At 40.4% G+C, this 21,443-nt stretch overlaps 2 protein-coding genes across 6 annotated transcripts in view; one reads left to right on the forward strand and one right to left on the reverse strand.

Moving 5' to 3' along the window:
- The window catches only part of ILDR1 (immunoglobulin like domain containing receptor 1), a 69,814-nt gene that overhangs the window by 25,682 nt on the left and 22,689 nt on the right, over window positions 1–21,443 (reverse strand). For 3 of the 5 annotated variants that reach the window (XM_020985923.2, XM_020985922.2, XM_020985924.2), the window contains exons 2-3: window positions 13,260–13,430; window positions 3,336–3,485 (exon numbers count right to left, since the gene is read on the reverse strand). The exons of 1 other annotated variant lie outside the window; for it this stretch is intronic. In XM_020985923.2, coding sequence (XP_020841582.1) covers window positions 3,336–3,485; window positions 13,260–13,430 — 321 coding nt within the window. The remainder of the gene's footprint in view (window positions 1–3,335; window positions 3,486–13,259; window positions 13,431–21,443) is intronic. One more of the 5 variants, XM_020985925.2, reaches the window with a different exon arrangement.
- Window positions 1–21,443, forward strand: part of CD86 (CD86 molecule) — a 159,593-nt gene that overhangs the window by 22,092 nt on the left and 116,058 nt on the right. The window lies entirely within an intron of this gene.

The raw sequence follows: 21,443 nt of genomic DNA on the forward strand, positions 1-21,443 counted from the left end.
CTCTAGGACCCCAAGTGTGGTCCTTTGCCTGAATCCAAATTTCACAGAACAAATCTCCTTAATAAAAGGATTTGTTCTGTGAAGTTTGGAGTCAGTCAAAAGGCTGCACTCAAGGACCTACGAGGCCACACATGGCCTCAAGGATAGAACAGGGGTGAAGGTATTTTGAGTCTGGTGAAATATTTCACTCCCAGTATAGGTGTATATAAAGCATACCCCTGACTTCTTATTATAGAACTAAAAAATTACCTTAGGGTCACAGCAATAGAAGTGGGATTTAGGGGAGGTAATTTTAAAATCAGCCAAGATGAAAGAACAACAGAAAACAAAAAGCAGAACAGAGGGAAAGGGCTCCAGAAAGGGGCTGGAGAGGCAAGGGAAAAGACATTTTTTAAAAAGGGTAGAAGAAAGAGGAAGAGGGGCAATTTGATTGAGGTCTGCAATTGATAACTGTTCAGAGAGAAACGAGTTAAGAGTTAGGTTAATGAGCAGAGGTTTTTCCTAACCTGAAAGGATCTAGGTAAAGGAGGCCTAAATAATAGCAACAATGACAGTGAAGATTGTTCCCCCCACCCCACCCCACCACCTCGTCAGTCCCCCAGTGAACCGTATTTTCTGGTGAATGTGCAGCTTCCTCCACCCGCAGGGCTCTAACTGTTTCAGAAACCATGCCTAGCTGTTGGCCACCCCCAACCAAATCCTGCCAACCCAGCCCCTGTTCCATTCCCTGGAGACCCAAGGAGCCTAGAAGAGACAATGGGGATGCTTTTGTTAAGCTTTGAACTGACAGGGAGGGCTCTCTTAGGTGGGAGACACTCTTTTTAGATACCAGAATGAAAGAGAACATCAGGCATTGGAGTTAAGAGTGTACTAACCTACTATTGAGAACTTACACCAGAGACTTAGAAATGAAAAAGACAGAGCAAACACCCCTGAGCAGTGGGAGGGCAGAGATTGGTGAGAGGAGCATTAATGAAAGGGAGAGAATATTGAGCAGAGGTCTCAGGGCTGCCACTGTATTAAAGCTGCAAGAGAAAATTCTGATTTCCTGCTGAGAATGGTAAACTTCTCTGTAGTGCTAGGACAGGACCCAAGACACAAATGGGTTTGTTACTGGCTAAGGTCTAGTAATGCCAGAGGAACAATAAGGAGTAGGACCAAGACCAGTGGATGGGAGTGATCTGTAAACAAAGGAGGAGCCATGCCAGCTGCGGACGAGCCGAGAGAGGTAATACTAGTCCTAGCTAATACACGACCGTACATGACTCAGTGAGGTTGTCGAGAGTAGAGAGCAGAACTGTCCACTGGCGTCAGCTGCTTTTATTTTCTCTGAACTCTCTATATTTTTTCAGCCTATAAATAAAGCTTTTCTTTTCTGAATTTCGTGACACGTGTACTTGGCAAGGAGATTGGAAACAACACACTGTAAAGTACCTGCTCACTGGATGACCACACATATGAATTTCTCAGATTCTGTAGGTGAGGACAACCAGTCAGAGAGATGGGAAACCCCACAAAATGCACCAGGGAACTTTGTCATGTGAGAGCCTCTGGCACAAAGGTTATGACAATAAAGACAGAGGTAGATAGGAAGTGGACTTTTGATTTCATTAGCTAAAAGGGAACATCAAAATGTGGAAACTCTCTCCATACTGCAAGTCAGCATCTTCTCTGGAACTTAGAGAGCTGCAGAGAGATGTTAAGTGACTTACCCAGGGTCCCACAGCCAGTACGTATCAGGAAAGAGACTTAAACCAGGTCTTCCTGGCTCTGAGGCTGACTCTCTATTCACTTCTCAACAACAATAATAATAATTCATATACTGCTTTACAGTTTTTATTATTTCCTTGTAAGAATCCAGTGAGGTTAATATTATAAATTATTCCTGTTTTATAAACGAGAAAACAGAGGCCCAGATAGGTGATACTATTTGCCCAAGGTCACATAGGCAGTGAATATCTAGGATCCAATTTAAGTCTTGATCTCCTATTCGATCTTTCTGTGACTTGTTAAATACCTCCAATATAGGAAAACAACCAGATTGGGGCTCAGGAGACCCTGAAGAGGGTAGTTTCCAATCTGAAAGTAGGGGTTTACCAGGATTCCAGAAGGTAAAGACTGAGTCACCCCAATGGACTGACATTAAGAGTTTTTCTTCCTCTGGGAAGAAAAAGGCCCCCAAAGGTAAAGAATCAGATTGTCAAGTTAAACTGACTCAAGTTGGATTTAGTGACTTTGTATCTGTAAAGTATCAACCTTCATATAGTTCGTTTACTTCTACATTCTGTAGAAGTAGTTTTATCCCTTAAAAGGATTTGTCTCTCCATGCATTTATTTGACACATAATTACAGAGTACCTACAATGTGCCAGGAATATTAAACCAGTGTGGTAAGATGGAAAGAAGACCGAATTTGGAGGCAGAGAGCCAGGTTTCAAATACCACGAGGCAGGGAAGTTTGGGGCAGAAGCAGCATGATGCATAAAAAGAACATTGGATTTGGCATCAAAGGACCTGGATTCAAATCCTACTGCTAACATTTACCATTTGTGTGAACCCAGGTAGGTCACTTAACCTCCTTAGGCCTCAGTTTCTCTCATCGTAAAATGAGGAAGGGAAGGTTGCGCTAAATATTCTTTAAGATCCTTTCCAGTTCAAAATTTATAATACCAACACTAAGTTTTAGTTGCTGGAGAGGGCAGATATAACTGAGTCTCAGTCATTCATAGTGTCCCTTCTCCAGAATCTTCAGTACCTTTGGTTCTTGCCAAGGGGCAAGTCATCAACCCTCTCTGGGCTTCAGTTTTCTCCTGTAAAATGATTTCACAGGATCATAGATTTAGGGCTAGAAAGACCTAAGAAAGCCACTGAATCCAACTCCTTCATTTTTGCAGATAAAGAAGCTAGTGCTCCAGTAATTTTGCCCAGGGTCATACAGCTAATAAACATGCCTGAGACAAGATCTGAAGTCAGGTATTTCTGATTCCAGATCCTGCACTTGAGCTCTTAACTCAAACCAACACAACCAACATCAAGTAGTCTGACTGCACTCAATGAATTGAAAAAGGGAAACACAGCCTGATTTGGCCATTTGGGTTTCCATTAGGTCACTGTGCTCATCAGGATCTACTTCTCAGTCTTTTTCTTCCCCCCAAGGTAACTGGAGTTAAGTGACTTGCCCAGGGTCACACAGCTAGTAAGTGTCAAGAGTCTGAGGCCACATTTGAATTCAGGTCTTCCTGACTCCAGGGTCAGTGCCCTATTCATTGCACCACCTAGCTGTCCCTTCCTCAGTCTTGTCAGCTACTAATTCTGGACATTTTGTGGGTCACTCACGGTTCTGGATAGTAATCTTGCGTTGCCGGTACTCCACACCCAAAACTGGCTCATTCTGTCCACGCCTCTGAGCCACAATTCGGACAGTTCTTTGGCTGTCATTGCAATCATTGGATGGGTCTTGGCCCAGAGCTAAAGCCGCTTGATATGCTGAGCACACAAAATACAACAGAGGAATCAATGACTTAGCACTGAGATTTCTATCACATCTCATTCCCTGAACCAGTAATTTCCAACTCAAATTGCATGCCTACATTTTTTTTGAGTTGGTAATTTATTTTAATTTTAATTTATTTATTTTATAATTTATATATATAAATTTTATAATTTATTTTTCCCCAATTACATGTAAAAACAATTTTAACATTCTTTTTTTAAATTTTGAGTTCCAAATTCTCTACTTCCCTCCCCTCCCCCTTCCCCATTGAGAAGGCAAGCAATTTGACATAGGTTAACACATGTGTAGTCTGCATGCTTACTCTAAGTCTGTATCATAGATTCTTTTGGACAAATATCTACTGTTGGAATCTTTATTTCTCTTCACAAAGACTTATTAAATCCATCGCAAATTCATCTGAATGACTAGATAAAGGATTATGTGTCTTGGGGGTGAGCCATAAGCATCTGGGCCTAGATAAGGATGAGGGTTTGAGATTCCTACCTTTAACTGCTATCTTAATTTGAATATTATCTGTTGTGAGAGTAGAGAAAGGAGAGTCTATATAAGTCCATCTTTTCCTGCTTCCTGGACTCAAAGGCTTCTCCTTTCCTCCCTTTCCCTTTCCTCCCCACCACAATTTCTTATTTACTATTAACATTTCTTCCCCTCAGTATGTCAATTACAATGATAAAAAAACAGCTGAAAGAAGCTGAGACTTTGTCTCCGAAACAACAGAACCATGGAATTTCAGTCAAAAAAAAATTCCACTTCTGAGGTCACAGGGTCCAATCCATACCTGAATAAAACTCTACACTAAGACATGTAGATAAGCTGCTATTATCACAGTCAGAGCCACTAGTTTGGAAACTTTGGGACCCAAAAGAAAATCAGACAGGCCAAGAATGCATAAGGAAACTAAGGTGTGTAAGTGCAAGTGTGTAAGGTTAGCTAACACAAGGGAAGACTCTAGCCTTAAAATGAGACAAGTTGAGTCAAGTGATGGAGGAATATATAACAAGGAAGGGAAATTTGGGGCAGAAGCAGCATGATGGATAGAGAGAACATTAGATTTGGAATCGAAGGACTTGGATTCAAATCCTACTGTGACCCTGGAAAGGGCACTTAACCTCCTTACACCTCAGCTTCCCTCTCTGTAAAAAGAGGAAGGGAAGATTGGACTAGATATTCTTTAAGATCCCTTCCAGGAGGCGGAGCCAAGATGGCAGAGTGAAAGCAGTGACTTGCTTCAGCTCTCCTTTAAACCCCTGCAAATATTCATAAAAAATGGCTCTGAACAAATTCTGAAGCAGCAGAACCCACAAAAAGACAGAGTGAAACAAATTTCCAGCCCAAGACAACCTGGATGATTGATCAGAAAGGTGTATCACGCCAGGCTGGGAGCGCAGTGTGGGCCTACAGGCCGCAGCAAAACTGGAGCAGGCCTCAGAGGACTGAATCGTGGGCAGCTGTGGAGGTTTCCAGACTCCTCAATCCACCAATGCCAAAGACAATTAAGAAGGTCAGTAGGAAAAGTCTGTTTCTGCAGTGCTAAGAGAGGAAGGAGGGGTTTCAGCTCCATTCCCCAAGAGTGTGGCCTTGTGGGGGAGGGGCAGCTGCTTCCTGAGCTTCCAGCCCACAGACTGAGGGGGAATCCAGTGGCTGATCAGAGAGGGATTGCAGGGATCTCTTTGCCAGTGCTGAGACAGGAATCTCTTGCTTTGCCCGTGTTTGGATCTGGGTCAGAGTTCTGGGCAGCGGTGCTGGGATGAGGAGGAGTGCTGGCTTGGTGGAGCTTGTAGTGGCTGTGGAGAGGACCCCTCCTCACAGTTACAGGACAGAAAGGAATACTTGTATCGCAGGCCAGGAAAGGAGTAAACACCTGCCCCTTATCATACCACCTTGGAAGAACTGAAAATTTACAGGCCCTACAAGTATCTCTGAAAACAGCTGTACAAACCCCCTGAAGCTTGGGACAGTACATTCTCCACATTGGAAGCAGACTCTTACCTTAACAAAGAGTTTAAAACTCAAGTAATTGGCTGGGATCATGAGCAAGCAGCGCAAAAAGAGTCAGACTATATTATCTTACTTTGGTGAAAAGAAGATCAAAATATACAACCAGAAGAAGACAACAAAGTCAAAGCTCCTACATCCAAAGCCTCCAAGAAAAATATGAATCAGTCCCAGGCCTTGGAAGAGCTCAAAAGGGATTTTGAGAAGCAAGTAAGGGAAGTAGAGGAAAAACTGGGAAGAGAAATGAGAGTGATGCAAGAAAATCATGAAAAACAAGTCAACAGCTTGCTAAAGGAGACCCAAAAAAATACTGAAGAAAATAACACCTTAAAAAATAGCCTAACCCAAATGGCAAAAGAGGTCCAAAAAGCCAATGAGGAGAAAATGCCCTAAAAAGAAAAATTGGCCAAATGGAAAAGGAAGTCCAAAAGATTACTGAAGAAAATACTTCCTTAAAAATTAGAATAGAGCAATTGGAAGATAGTGACTTTATGAGAAATCAGACACAGTAAACAAATCCAAAAGAATGAAAAATTAGAAAACAATGTGAAATATCTCATTGGAAAAACAACTGACCTGGAAAATAGATCCAGGAGAGAGAATTTAAAAATTATTGGACTATCTGAAAGCCATGATCAAAAAAAGAGCCTAGACATCATCTTTCAAGAAATTATCAAGGAAAACTGCCCTGATATATAGAACCAGAGGGCAAAATAGAAATTGAAAGAATCCACAGATCTCCTCCTGAAAGAGATCCCCAAAGGAAAACTCCTAGGAATATTATAGCCAAATTCCAGAGTTCCCAGGTCAAGGAGAAAATATTACAAGCTGCCAGAAGGAAACAATTCAAGTACTGTGGAAACACAATCAGGATAACACAAGATTTAGCAGCTTCTACATTAAAGGACCGCAGGGCATGGAATATAATATTCCGGAGGGCAAAGGAGATAGGATTACAACCAAGAATCACCTACCCAGCAAAACTGAGTATAATCCTTCAGGGGAAAAAATGGTCATTCAGTGAAATAGAGGACTTTCAAGCATTCTTGATGAAAAGACCAGAGCTGAATAGAAAATTTGACTTTCAAATACAGGACTCAAGTGGAACATGAAGAGGTAAACAGGAAAGAGAAATCATAAGAGACTTATTAAGATTGAACTGTTTACATTCCTGCATGGAAAGATGATATTTATAACTCATGAGACCTTTGTCAGTATTAGGGTAGTTGGAGGAAAAAAATTATATGTATGTATATGTAGATAGATAGATAGAGGGCACAGGGTGAGTTGAAGATTAAGGGGTCATATCTGGAGAATAAAATTAAGGGATGAGAGAGGATTATACTCGGAGAAGAAGAAAGGGAGAGGTAGAATGGGGTAAATTATCTCACAAAAAAAAAAGAAAAGTCTCTTACAGTGGAGGGGAAAGGGGGAAGTGAGAGGGAATGAGTGAATCTTATTCTCATAGGATTTGGCTTAAGGAGGGAATAACATACACATTCAATTGGGTATGGAAATCTGTCTTACCCTACAGGAAAATAGGGGGAGAAGGGGACAAGAGAACAGGGGGATGATAGAGAGGAGGGCAGATTGGGAAAGGGGTAATCAGAAGTAAATACTTCTGAGGAGGGACAGGGTCAAAAGAAAGAATAAATGGGAGGGCAGGAGAGGATTAAGGGAAATAGAGTTAGTTTTTCACAACATGTCTACTATGGAGTGTTTTGCATAACGGCACATGTACAGCCTATATTGAGTTGCTTGCCTTTTCAATGAGGGTGGGTGGGGAGGGAGGAAGAGAGAAAATTTGAAACCTAAAGTTTAAAAAATACATGTTTTAAAAAAATGTTTTCACATGCTACTGGGAAATTAGAAATACAGGAAATGGGGTACAGAAGTATGTCCTGCCCTACAGGAAAACAGAAGGGGAAGGGGATAAGAGAAGGGGAGAGAGATAGAAGAGAGGACAGACTAGGGAAGGGATATTCAGAATCATGCATCTTGGGGGGGGGAGATGGGGTGAAAATTTGGAACTCAAAAACTTGTGGAAGTGAATGTTGAAAACTAAAAATAAATAAATTTATATTAAAAAAAATAAAAGAAAGTAGATGGAAGCTTAGAAGAAGACATGGACAAGAATAATGTTTATTCTACCCTGTTAAAGTAGATGTGTAATTTTCAAAAGTAAACTGTATGTGGTTCCATATATTAAAAAAAAAAGATCCCTTTCAGCTAAAATTTTTAATACCAATACTACCAGGTTTTAGCTGCTGGAGAGGGTAGATACAACTGAAGCTCAGTCATTGATGGGGTCTTTCTCCAGAATCTTCAGTCAACCCAAAAGACTGTTCTTGGGCTTGGCCCACCATGTTCCATTAAGTTTTCCTCCATACTGCTCAGATAGCATCATAAGGAAAGCAAAGCTCATGGGTTTTCTAGGGAGGGGGGTCTCAACTGTATTCCAATCTGATGTCACATGCAGGAAGATGCTCAAATAAGGAAAGTAACCATGGCATATGGAAGTTTCCAGAAAAGGGGACTTGGCAGTGGGTCTAGAACAGTGGAAGCCTGCTACAGGTGAATCTTATGTGTCTGAGAGAACCTCCAAATCAGAGAGGTTAGGCAAGATATCACAGTTATCCACTTGAAGATGTCTAGGGAAGGAAACCCACTACTTTTTTTAATTTTTTTTTTTTAGCTAGGCAATGGGGTTAAGGGACTTGCCAAGGGTCATACAACTAGTAAACGTCAAGTGTGTCTGAGGCCATATTTGAACTCAGGTCCTCCTGACTCTAGTGCTGGTGCTCTATCCACTGCACCACCTTGCTGCCCTGAAACTAACTACTTTTTGAAGAAGACTGTGCCATTTTTGAGTAGTTCTAATTGCTGGGAAGCTTTTTAATCCTTAGAGCAGAAACCTTCCTTTCTGAAATTACCAACAACTCTTCTTAATTTCTTCAAGGGGAGCAAATACAATCCTTATTTCATACCACAGCTCTGCAAGTACTTGAAAACAGTCACTGTGTTCCCCTTAAGTCAAAGGTTCTTAACTTTCTTAATGGATCTCTTTGGCAGTTTGGTAGAGCCTATGGACCCCTTCTCAGAATCTCTGCCCAGTCAATGAACATTTATTAAATGCCTATTATGTGGCAGGAACTGTGATACAAAAGTTCTGGGGATAAAAAAAGAGGCAAAAGACAGTTCCTGCCATCAAGGAGTTTACAGTCTAATGGAGGAGACAACAAACAAAAATACATATGGGATAAATGGGAAATAATTAACAAAGGAAAGACACTGAAATTTGTTTGTTTGTTTTGCTTTTTGTTTTTAGGCAATTGGGGTTAACTGAAAGACACTGAAATTAAGAGAGGTTGGGGAAGGCTTCCTGGAGAAGGTAGGATTTTAGCTGGGACTTAAAGGAAGCCAGGGAGGTCAGTAGTCAGAGAGGAGGAGGAGGGAGAGAATTCCAGGCATGGGGGATAGCCAGAGGAAATGCCCAGAGCTGAGAGATGGAGTGTCTTATTTGTGGAGGAGCCACAAGGCTAACATCACTGGATCAAAGAGTATGTGTTAGGGAGTAAAGTATAAAAAGACTGGAAAGTTAAGAGTGGGCTAGGTTCTGAAGGGCTTTGAATGCCAAACAGACCATTTTGTATTTGATCCTGGAGGCAATAGGAAGCCACCCGAGTTTACTAGTAAGGTGGACCTGCAACTTAGGAAAATCACTTCAGTGGCTGAATGGAGGATGGATTGGAGTGGGAAGAGACTTGAGGCAAGCAGAGCTACCAGCAGGCTACTGAAATAGTCCAGGTGTGAGGTGATAAGGGCCTGCACCAGGGTGGAGGCAATGTCAGAGGAGAGAAGGAGGTATATTGGAAAGATGTTGTGAAGGTGAAATTGATAGGCCTTGACAACAGCTTAGATATTGGAAGGGTAGGGAGTGTGAAAGACAGTGAGGAATCTAGGCTGACTCCTAGGTTGTAAGCCTGAGGGACTGGGAAGAGAGTGTTTTTCTCAACAGTTAGAGAAGGCAGGAGGAGGGGAGAATTTAGAGGCAAAGATAATGATTACCATTTGAGATTCTACTGGACATCCAGTTCGTGGTGTATGAGAGGCACTTGAAGATGTGAGATTGGAGGTTAGCAGAGAGTTTGAGGCAGGATAGGTAGATTTAAGAATCATCAGCATAGAGATGGTAATTAAATCCATGGGAACTGCTGAGATCACCGAAGTGAAGTAGTATAGAGGGAGATGAGAAGAGGGCCCAGGAGAGAACCTTAAGGGACAACATACAGTTAGAGGATGTGATTTGGAAGAGGATCCAGTAAAAGAGCCAGAAAAGAAGCAGTTAGATAAGCAGAGGAGAATTTGGAGAGAGTGGTGTCTGGAAAACCTAGAGAAGAGAGTATCAAGAAGGAGAGAGTGATCAACGATGTCAAAGGCTACAGAGAGGTTAAGGAGACTCCAAAATATTCCTCTCCTCTCCCCTTCTGAAGGAGCCATCCCTAGTAACCATGAATAAAACAGAAATAAAAAGATCAGCACAGGTAACCAATAGACCAAGTCTTAGTATGTTCAATGTACTCTCTCCAGTTTGCATCTGCTGCTCTGCCTGGTTTCAACTCCACAGAATAAGATGCCCTGACCCTGGGTACTCTCTGGTGTCCTGTTCCCCTCCACCCCCTTTTCCTGTCTCCTTTTGTGTGCTGCTTCCCCTTTTACACTGTAAGCTCCTTGAGGGCAAGGATTGTCTTTCTTTTTTACTAATTGTATCCCAGGCACTCAGCATAGTACCTGGCACATAGTAGGCACTTAATAAATATTTATTGCATTGGATTAGATTGGAATGTTTTAAATCCTTAGTCCCCCAACTTCTGCACAGAAGGGAAGGAGGTAAATTTTTATTTCCTCTCTCCTTTGTGGCCAAACTTGATCATTATAATTAAAAAGCATTCCGTTTTGCTTTGCTTTTTTCCCCCTTTCAATTAATATTTGTAGTCATCATGTATATTGTTTACTTGGTTCTGCTTATTTCAGTTTGCATTAGCATATGCAGTCTTCCTCAGGCTTTTTAAAATTCTTTATATTTGTCATTTCTTATAGTATACTATTTTTATATAATTTTAATAGTATACCATTTAATATTAATATTACTAATTTAATATTCTTTTAAATTAATGTACTGTACAATTTATTTAGCTGTTCACCAGCTGAGGAGTATCTATATAACATAACAGTTAGTAAGAGCTAAGAAATGGAAATGAGGTGGGAATTTTCATCAATTGGAAAATGGTTAAACAAATTGTGATATGTGAATTTAATCAAGTATTACGGTGCCGTAAGAAGCAATGACTACAAAGAACGCAGAGGAAGACTTGTATAAATTGATACAAAGTGAAGTAGGCAGACAAGGAAAACAACATATACAATGACCACAATAAAAAAAATGAAGCCAAAGACTATGTAATTGTAAAAATCAGGCCTAAACCTCAAAAAGAGATAGAAAATGCACATTTCTCAGTTCAGAAAGAAGTGTTGTTATCAGGGGAAAAAATGGCTTTCTGGGGAGGAAAAAGCAAAGGATATATTTGTAATTAAAAGTGATGAAAAGCAAAAGACAGCAATAAAAATTTTAAAAATAAAACATGGCACCAGAGCTGAACACAGTATTCTAAATGTGGTCTCACAGAGTGCAACAGGGCTATTACTTCTTTTGTTCTAGACGCGGTTTCTTAATATGGCTTAAGATTCTTTTTTTTTTTAAAATTTATAGCAGTTCTTTTTGTGGTGGCAAAGAACTGGAAATTGAGGCAATGCCCACCAATTGAGGAATGGGTAAACAAGCTGTGATATATGATTGTGTGGAATACTATTATGCTATAAGAAATGACAAGGTGGATGACTTTGAAAACACTTAGGAAATCTTATACGCACAGATGCAAAGTGAAGGGAGCAGAACCAGGAGAAAGAACGTTGCACACAGTAACAGCAATATTGTAAGATGATCAATTGTAAAAGGCTTAGTTACTCTGATCAAGACAATGAGCCATGACAATTCCAAAGGATCCATGATGAAAAATGTTACCCATCTCCAGAGAGAGAATTGATGAACTTTGAGTGCAGACTGAAGCATAGTTTTTAAACTTTAAAAAATTTTTCTTGTGTTTTTTTTTTGGTATGTTTCCTTTTGCAACATGACTAAGATGGAAATATGTTGTATATGACTTCATGTGTATAATTTGTATCAAATTGCTTGTCTTCTCAAGGGGTGAAGGAATTGCAGGAAGGAGAGAAAGAACTTGGAATTCAAATTTTTAAAAAATGAAAGTTAAAATTTTTTTTAACATGTAATGGGGAAATATTTGATGAAATAAATATATATTTAAAAAGATTTTTAAAAAAATTTCTATTGCTTTTTAAAATGCCAACACACTACTAACTCCTTGAGCATGAAGCTCACTAAAATAACCATTAATAAAAAAACAAAAATAAAAACAAGAATTGCCATCTAGTCATACTTCCCATTTTGTATATGTGAAGTTGATATTTTTACCCTAAAGGTAAGAACTTATGTTAATCACTATTACATTTCAGTTTGTTATATTTACCCAAATATTCTAGGCTGCTGAAATTTGAAACCTGATTTTCACTTAATGTGTTTGCTATCCCTCTCAAATTTGATGAACATGCCAACTAGACCTTTATGCAAGTTATTAATGAAACTTTTAAATAGCTCAGGGCCAACAAGAGATTCCCTAGGGTACTCCACTAGAGACATCCCTTTATATTGACACTGACCTGTAAGTGATTGCTCATCAACTCTGATCTTTCCATCATTTCTAAAGTAATCAACTTTGCCATCATCTTGCTCATCTCTACTTTGTCCGCCAGGATAACAAAAGATTCAGTCAAATGTTTTGTCGAAATTTATATACATTATAATTCCTATGGTCTAGCAGCCTAGTAACTGTGTCAAAAGGGGAAGTGAAGTCAGGTTGCCATGATCTGTGCTTAAGGAAGGAATACTGGTTCTCTGTGATCACTGCTTCTTTGTCTAGAGTTCTGAAGTTTTTCCATTTTTTTTCTCATTACTTTGCGATGGTCATCGTGTGAATTTTCCTTTTGGTTGTGTTTACTTTGCTCTCTGCCCCTTCATATAAACCTTCACAAGTTCCTCTCAATTGTTCATATTCATTGTTTGTTATGATTTTCCATTACATTCATGTATCACAATTTATTCAGCCATTCCCCAACAGATGTTTGCCCAAAGTACTTCCAGTTCTTTGCTACTAGGAAAAGGGCTATTATAAGTATTTTTGCATATATGGGACTTTTCTCTTTTGCCAATTTGTCAGAAAAGTGGAAGTGAAGATGGTTGTTCTGGATAGAAGCTGTATTAGATGACCTCTGAGGTCTCTCTCCTCCAATTCTGTAGCTTAAGTGCATGAAAGCAAATACTTTTGAGTCCCCATTTATTAAGCTGTACTTCATGGCCGAGGTGACAGAAAAGTATAGAGTTTGGGTATGTCATGAACTCTGCCCTCATGAAGCTTATAGTCTAGTAAAACTTAACAAGTCTTCATGGAGAAGGGAAAGGAAGAGAGCAAATATGTCTGGGTATAGACCCCCAAGGAAGCATCTATAGGCTGAAGCCAGGAAGAGGCTCTCAGTTAATTTCTATAACTCTTCACTCACAAGCACAGGAGGAAGGCTTTTGGGGGGCGGAGAGGGAAGAGACTTAGGAAAACACTCACACGCAGAGTAGTAATCTAAGATTGGGTCCTTGCAGAAGGACTTGAAGCGCCAGGTGACCACCACGTCCTGCAGCTGGGCAGATGTGGTATAATCACACTTGAGGACGATGGAGGCAAACAATGTGACGTAGCGTTCGGTATCCTGCACCGTCACCAGCAAAGAGAGGCATCCTGAAGCCAAGAACACATGAGGAAAAAAAGTGAAGTGAGATGAGAGACCCTGAAAGGAGTATGAGATAATTTCCAAAAGAACAACAGTGAATATTAAAGGCTGATTGACTGACTGTATGAAATTCACTACCATCAGCAGGGCTTCATGGAGTGGTGGGAAAAACATTGAATTTAGAGTCAGAGGACCTGGATTTGAATCTTGGCTTGGTATCTTAAGGCCTGCAGGACCCTGGGCAAGTCACTTAATAATGTCCGTGGGTCTCAGTTTCCTCACCTGTAAAATGAGATTGGGTTAGATTACCTCCAAGACACCTTCTAGTTCTATATGTAAGAACCTGTGATCCCAAGTATTTATCAAATTATTTGGGAAATGCTATTACCTGGGTTCATGGTAGAGATACAAAAAGAACAAAAAAGGTTTCTGATCCGAAGATCTTAAAAATCTAGTTTAAGCTAGATGGCATAGTGGATGGATTGCTGAGCGTGAAGTCAGGAAAACCTGAGTTCAAATCTAGCCTCAGACACTAACTAGCTGTGTGACCTTGGGCAAGTCATTTAACCTCTGTCTGCCTCAGTTTTGTCATCTGTAAAAAGGGAATAATAAAAGCACCTACCTCCCAGAGTTCTCGTAAGATTAAAAATGAGGCAATATTTGTAATGGGCAGCTAGGTGGTGCAATAGATAGAGTGCTGGGCCTAAAGTCCATATAGTTTTCTTGGCAGGGATATCGGAAGGTTTTGCCATTTTCTTCTCCAGTGGATTAAGGCAAACAAAGGTTAAATGACTTGCTGGGTCATGCAGCTAGTGCCTGAAGCTGGATTTTAACTCAGGTCTTCCTAACTCCAGGCCCAGCACTCTATCCACTGAGCTACCTAGCTGCCCCTGGCACATAGTAGGCACTGAAGAAGTACTTATTCCCTCCCCTTCCTCCCTCTCTCTTTCTCTGTTATTATTATGATTATTGATAGTAGTGGTGGTAGTAGAAAAGATGGAGCATCCATGTATGAAAAGAGCTATCCCCCCACGAGTAGGAGGAATGCTCTCCCTCCTCATCTTTCCTTCTTGGAACCCCCTAAAGGCCCAGATCAAGTGTCAGCTCTTTGAAGAGGCCTTTCCTGATTTTCCCAAACTGTCAGTGGCCCCCTCACTCCAAACACTGCTAATTACTTTTTTCTATATTAGATATTTCCTGATCCATGGTTCTAGCCACCCACATAGAATCAAATTTCATCTTTGAATGTGTATCCCCAGGATCTAGCACCATTCCTAGTACTTGAAGTCACTGATTTATTAACAGGAAAAGAATTACAGAATGAGCTATGACAGCAACTTGGAGCCAGAAGATTTGAGCTTGGCTTTTCTGTCACTTACTGGCTGTGTGACCGTGGCAAATTAATCTCTCTGAACCTCAGTTTTCCCATTTGTAAAATGCCATTCCCCTCCCATAGGGTCATCATGAGGAACAAATAAGACAATGTATATAAGGGAAGCTAGGTGGCACAGTGGATAGAGTGCTGGGCCTGGAGACAGGAAGACTCATCTTCCTGTGTTCAAATCTGGCTTCAGACACTTACTAGTTGTGTGACCCTGAGAAAGTCATTTAACCCTGTTTCCCTCAATTTCCTCATCTGTAAAACAAGTTGGAGAAGAAAATGGCAAACCACTCCAATATCTGTGCCAAGAAAATCCCAAATGGGGTCTCAGAGTTGGACAAGAATAAACAACAACAAATAAAAGGTACTCTGTAGCTATAAGTTATCATATAATATAAATTACATTCATTAGTATTGAGGAAACAGAATGAAAGAGTAATCAGAGCAGGGCAGTAATCAGAAATGGTATCCTGGAGCCAAGCTTTTAATTGGGTTTTTTAAAGAATGAAAGGTTTAGAAGGACAGGAAATGAGGTAGGGTTTGGGAAAAGGCATCTCAGAGTAAAGTGAATAACACGGGGAATACAGATGGGAAAGATGTGCAGGTGATGGAATTTGTTAATTATATGCAAGGGAATACAAGCTGGCTGGCTTGCCAGGACTCTGAGTTAGGATACTCAAGCCCCAGTTCCACCAGAGACTTACAGTGGCCTCGGTCAAAAGACCTGTACTTTTTGCCTGTGATTCCCACACTAGGCAGTGCTTATTATTCCTTCCCAGGGATATTAGGAAGATCCCTGGGTAGAGGCTGGGTGGGCTTTCCTGTAACAGACTGGGGAGATTCTTAAGCCATTGAAGGAACTTTCTAAAATGATTAGTCAAGAAGTGGGGGGGAAAGGTCATAAGGGAATGAAACAAACTGGGGCACTTTGGTGGAGTTACTCTGTACAAGGCAAAGGGCACTTGTTTTGGGGTAAGAGGAGTAGAGTCCAAATCCTGACTGGCACTTACTACTTTTCTAAACTTGGGCAAGCCTCTTAATCTATCCTGGCTTCAGTTTCCTCCTCTTTAAAATTTGGGTGTTGGACTACATGACCTTTAAGGGTTATTCCAGCTCTAAATCTACGTTCAATTTAATATGCACTTAAAACAACAAACTACGTATAACAGAAATTGACCGTTTCATATGCACTCTTGTTCTTTTTACACCAAAATGTTCATGCTTGTTTAGGACTGTTTAGTACACAATAAAAAGGAAGATTTAAATTACATAGAAAAGAAATGATTGGTGAAGGAAAGCAAGACAGACATAAATAAAAGAATAAAAAGCTGATGGAAGGAGTCGAGACTGGGATGGGGTATATGTGTCTATCAGAGAAAGAAGGAACAAAGAAGAATGGAAGAGGAAACATAAGTATCCAGATTCTGGGATATAATTGCACTTGGGTGAATATAGGAGACAACAGACAGAGGAAGAATTTGTCAAGAGAGAATATATTAACAAAGTAGGGAAGTAGTTATAATAAAGTTCAGCACCGGGAAGGAAAAAAGAGATGGGCTCATCTACTGCCTCCCATGAGTGAGATGCCCGTCGATTCTTCTAGAAACTCAAGTTTTTAGAACTGTTAAACTCAAGTGTTTACTGCCAAATAAGTTAGCCAACAAACATTAAGTCCCTGTGTCCTTGTTATGTGACACACAAGAAGCCTTGTCTTCAAGAAGTTAATGTGTGTGTGTGTGTTTGGGGGTGGGGGTTGGAACGAGACATATAATATGGGATAGTCCATGGTAACATAACAAATACTTATTATGTCTACAATATTGCATAATATTGTGTTGTACTGTATTTTGCATATTTATTCTGTCTATAACATTGTATAATAAATGCAATATTGTACATTGTATTTATTATGTATACAATATTGTGGGTATATATATTCACATACCACAGTATATATACTATGTATTTTCATATATATACATTTACACAATATATTTAATACATTATTTATTCATCACATTTATTCTATTCCATTAAATATTATTTATGTATTTATTGTGTTTTATGTTTTACACAATTTTTATATTTCTATATTTCTCTCCACACACACTGTACTGAAGGTTATATGAATGGTAAGGAAAATGTGTTATCATTATTTAGAGGACAGAAGGAGTCAGGGTGAAGGAGGAGATGGAAGGAGGGGGAGGAGGAGGAAGGAGAAAGACAGAGAGAGAGACTCCTTCCAGCTGGGGTGGCATCTGAGCTGGGCACTGAGTGTGGGTAAGACGGTGATAGACAGATAAAGGCTAAGGAAGAGGAAGGCATTCTAGGCATAAGGAACAGCATGAGCAGAAGTGAGGTAGTTGCAAAACATAAGGATGATGAATAAACCCATTTGGCTTCAGAAGAGAGTTTGTATAGTGGAAGATAAAAGCACAAGGGTAGGTCATAAGATCACAGATTTTGAGCTGGAAGGAATTCAAAACCCCTCATTTTACAAATGAGGAAACTGAGGCAAAGAGAAGCTAAATGACTTATCTAAGATTGAATGAATATTAAATGCCTGAAGTGGGATTTGAATCCAGGTCTTCCTGACCCCAACTCCAGTGCCATTAATGTTTTGACCAGGTTTTTGCACAATTAGAGCTAAGTATTACTGGTGACTATGTGAAGGATGCTTTGGAAGTAGGAGTGTTGTATTAATATGTTGGTTTTGTTGAAATGCTTATATTTTTACTTCTTTGCTACAATGGGTGACTGTGGGTCAAAGTGGGAAAAGGGATATATTAGGAAAAAATGAAGGTGATATAAAAATCAAAGACAAATGTAGAAGGAACTGGAGGTAGGGGATGGGTTAGGAGGCTATAATAGTACAACAAAGGGGTAATAAAGTCTTCATTTCTGACAGAAATACAACCAAGAGATCAGATCATTTAAAAGAAACTTCCTATTTTTATGCTCGATTTCTGACAAAAAACAGTCCTGTGGTTTCCCTTTCTATTGACCTACAGACAGGCTCTCTCATCGTCAGCCAAGCTAACGGCGTCTCAGTGGCCATGTTGGGTGTTGGGAAGTCAGGGATAGAAGTTACTCAGTCTAAGGATCAGGTCCAACTGTGGCCAAAATTCTAAGTCTGCAAAGTTAGTCTAGTATCCTTAGCCTCCCACTTATCTCTTCTCAGAGGCCCAAAGCCTTTCCCTCCTTCCATCTATGAAAAGTGCTCAAAGGAAAAGGGTCTGATAAATTAATTTATCCTAAAGTATTGCCAATCCGAAGTGGGACCACCCTGCCCCTAGCAACCCTCCCCCACATCACCGCCTCACCCTGCCACATGAATACCAGAGAACCAGAGTCAGAAATTTTAACTACCTGACCCCTGTCTTAGGAATGATTATAAGAAGAATAATGTTTCCCATTTCTAAAGCACTTTACGATCCACAAAGCATTTTTGACATAATAATCCAGTGAGATATTGATGTTCTTACTTTAAAGATGAAGGAAAATTCACACAATCTTAATAAGAAACAAAGCTTTGGGGCAGCTAGATGGTGAAGTGGATAGAGCACCTGCCCTAGAGTCAGGAGGCCCTGAGTTCAAATCCGACCTCAGACACTCATAACACTCATTAGCTTTGTGACTCTGGGCAAGTCACTTAACCCTGATTGCCTCGCAAAAAAAAAAAAGGAAAGAAACAAAACTTTAAACATAGGATCTACTATGTAAGTGATTTTGTGGTGTTTGGTTTCTAGAGAAAACTGCAAAACAGGTGAAATAAGCCTTTGGGGCCTTCCCACCCCACTTTCTGCAACTTTTCTCATCATCTAGTTAGACCTCCCTTTCTCTTCCTCCTAGATTCTGAGAAAGGCTCTTTGTATGACTTGAGCATGGTGTTATAATGATATATTGGGGGAAGTCTTGAAACATTTGACATTTCATTGATTTCAGATGTTTTTTTAAAAAAGGAGCTCCTCTCTAGTTTGTGTGAGATGTTCTTGGTAAACAGTAACACTACAATTATTTGTGAAGTACCTACTACATGCAATGCACATGTGATGGAGGGATATTAAGGCTGAACCAGAAATCAGAAGACAAAGGTGATAGGGTGGTATTGCTGTAAATGCACTGGATGTAGAGCTCCAAATACCCGAGTTTAAACCCTGGTGTTGTCACTGAGTGACCTCAGACGAGGTCCTCTCCGGGCCTCAGTTTCCTCATTTGTCAAATGAAGGGGTAGACTAGGTGATTTTGGAAGCCCTTTCCAGTTCTAAGTCTATGATCTTATGAAGTTCATTAAATTATACAAATTTGCCCCTTTTCTGTCTTTCCCTAAATAAAAATTTGCTTTCCTTTATTACCCAGTAACAAGGAAGAAGGAAACTCATCTACTCAGTTTGGAGTAACCCACACAAAAATGTAGATGACGGATACTTGATACCCCCAAGGATATTTGCCTTTAAAAAAAAAAGAGCTTTAACATTCTTTAAAATTATGTTTTATTTTCAATTAACAAGCATTTTTTTCCCTCACCTCTCCTCCCCCCAATTAAAATGAAAAACAAAAACAAAACTCTTTAAACAAATATGCAAGCAAAGCACATTCTTCATTGACCACATGTGAAAATGTATGTCTCATTCCATACCGTTAAATCAACCACCTCTTTCAGGAGGTGGGTGGGTAGCGAGCTTCATTATCTCATTTTTGGAATTGTGGCTGGTTTCAGAAGTGATCAGTTCTTAAGTAGAAGAGCAGAGTTTTTAGCAATCCTCCCCCACATCACCACCCCACCCTGCCACATGAATACCAGAGAACCGGAGTCAGAAATTTTAACTACCTGATCCCTGTCTTAGGAATGATAATAAGAAGAATAATGTTTCCCATTTCTAAAGCACTTTATGATCCACAAAGTGTTTTTGACATAATAATCCAGTGAGATATTGATGTTCTTACTTTAAAGATGAAGGAAAATTCACACAAATAGCGGCAGAGCTGAAATTTGACCCCACTTGAGGCCAATCCTCTTTCTACTACCCCTTTGGTATAATATCTGCCTTATGCAATGCATGAGGGATATTTTTGTGGGATAGAAATTGCCCTCGAAGTCACCCCCTACTCTGTCTACTGGTTAGGCTGACCCTGCTTATTTTCCTGGCTCTGTCCGGTGGGGCTGGTCCTGTCCTCATCACAAAACCTCCTAGGATGCAGCACAGCAATTGTGTAGGTGAGCTGTGGAGCGAGGAGTAACACATGAACACCTTTCTCTCTCCTCTGCTCCTCTCCTACAGTTTCCCTGGATTTCTCTCAGACACACAGTGATGTCCAGAAACACAGATACAAATGTGGGGGGGTTCCACTGTGTGGGCATACAGGTACGGGGACAAATCCTGGGGACAAATGGCAGTTGTGAACCAGGGAAAGCGCAGACATGAAGAGGCCAACTCCAGAAGCATGCCAAGAGACAAGGCGGGAACACCACCAGCAGGTCATCGGACACCTGCCTGCTACTGTTTCCCTTTTTCCCGATCTGATGAAGGGCATTTCTGCCAACACCCTCTGCACCTGGAAATTGTGCCTAGTGACTTGGCATCATAAGAGTTTTCCCAGTTGTGAAAATGTCACTCAATTTTGTGTTGCACTGGACCTGTGTTATCATAGGTAAAGAAAATGCTCCTAGAGAAATTCCAATGCAGATCAACCTAGAGATTGGCCTAGAGCACTGAGAGGTCTGGCTATATTCTCACAGTCACAATGCTAGAATGTATCAGAGCCAGGACTTTCCCGACTCCAAGATCAGCCACTCCCCTAGGCTTCTCATCCTAACGTGTGAAGATTTACTTGTAAGACTAAAACATCCCCTGTACACATATAGGATCATACATACACATAACTGACAGGCAGTGGCCTAAACTTTCGCAAGCCTTGGCAGGGGGACCCTACAGCACAGATAGGTGCATCTACTGCTTATCTCTTTTTTGCTAATTTTTTCACACAGAATATGCATGGCACGGAGGGTAGGATGGGAAGACTGGTTGTGGACTGGTTCTTTCAGGGTTGAATTTGAGATAAAAAACCCCACCTGGTTCAAGGAATTTAATCCAGTATTTTGGGAGAGGAGAAGATTTTGGTATAGAGATTAGACATAGTTGGTGGAGAAGTGGAAACAGTCATTTGTTTTCCCACAACCTCTGCAAGAAAGGCAAGGCCCAATGGGTGAGGTTAAATATTTGGGAGGAATCATCACATAAGGTTAATTAAACTCATCCTTTCATTCATTAACTCAACAAATATTTATTGAGCACCTGTTACATTCAGGCAACTCTCCTTAAGCAGAGTAGGTGCTTAATAAATGTGTGTTGACTTGATTTTCAAGCCGAGAAAACTTTGTTTTTTTCTTTTTAAGCCTGGACATCTTTGAAAATTTCTAAGTACCAAGACCTCTAGGACAGTCACTACATCCTTATCTAAGATAGGACAGAAGGCTATGCAAACAAAAACCTCTGGCCCTTTCCAGCAGCAAAGATTTGATTACTGTGCCTGGAGGAAGAGATAGAAAGGGCAAGTGTTAGTGCCCAGTGGTAGGACAGATAGGAGGATGGCTGGATGGAATGAGATAATTGGTCTGGTCTGGGAACAGCTAGAGATA

The sequence above is a fragment of the Phascolarctos cinereus genome, unplaced genomic scaffold (genome assembly GCF_003287225.1).
Source record: "Phascolarctos cinereus isolate Bilbo 61053 unplaced genomic scaffold, phaCin_HiC Scaffold_726;HRSCAF=1367, whole genome shotgun sequence".
NCBI lineage: Eukaryota > Metazoa > Chordata > Mammalia > Diprotodontia > Phascolarctidae > Phascolarctos > Phascolarctos cinereus.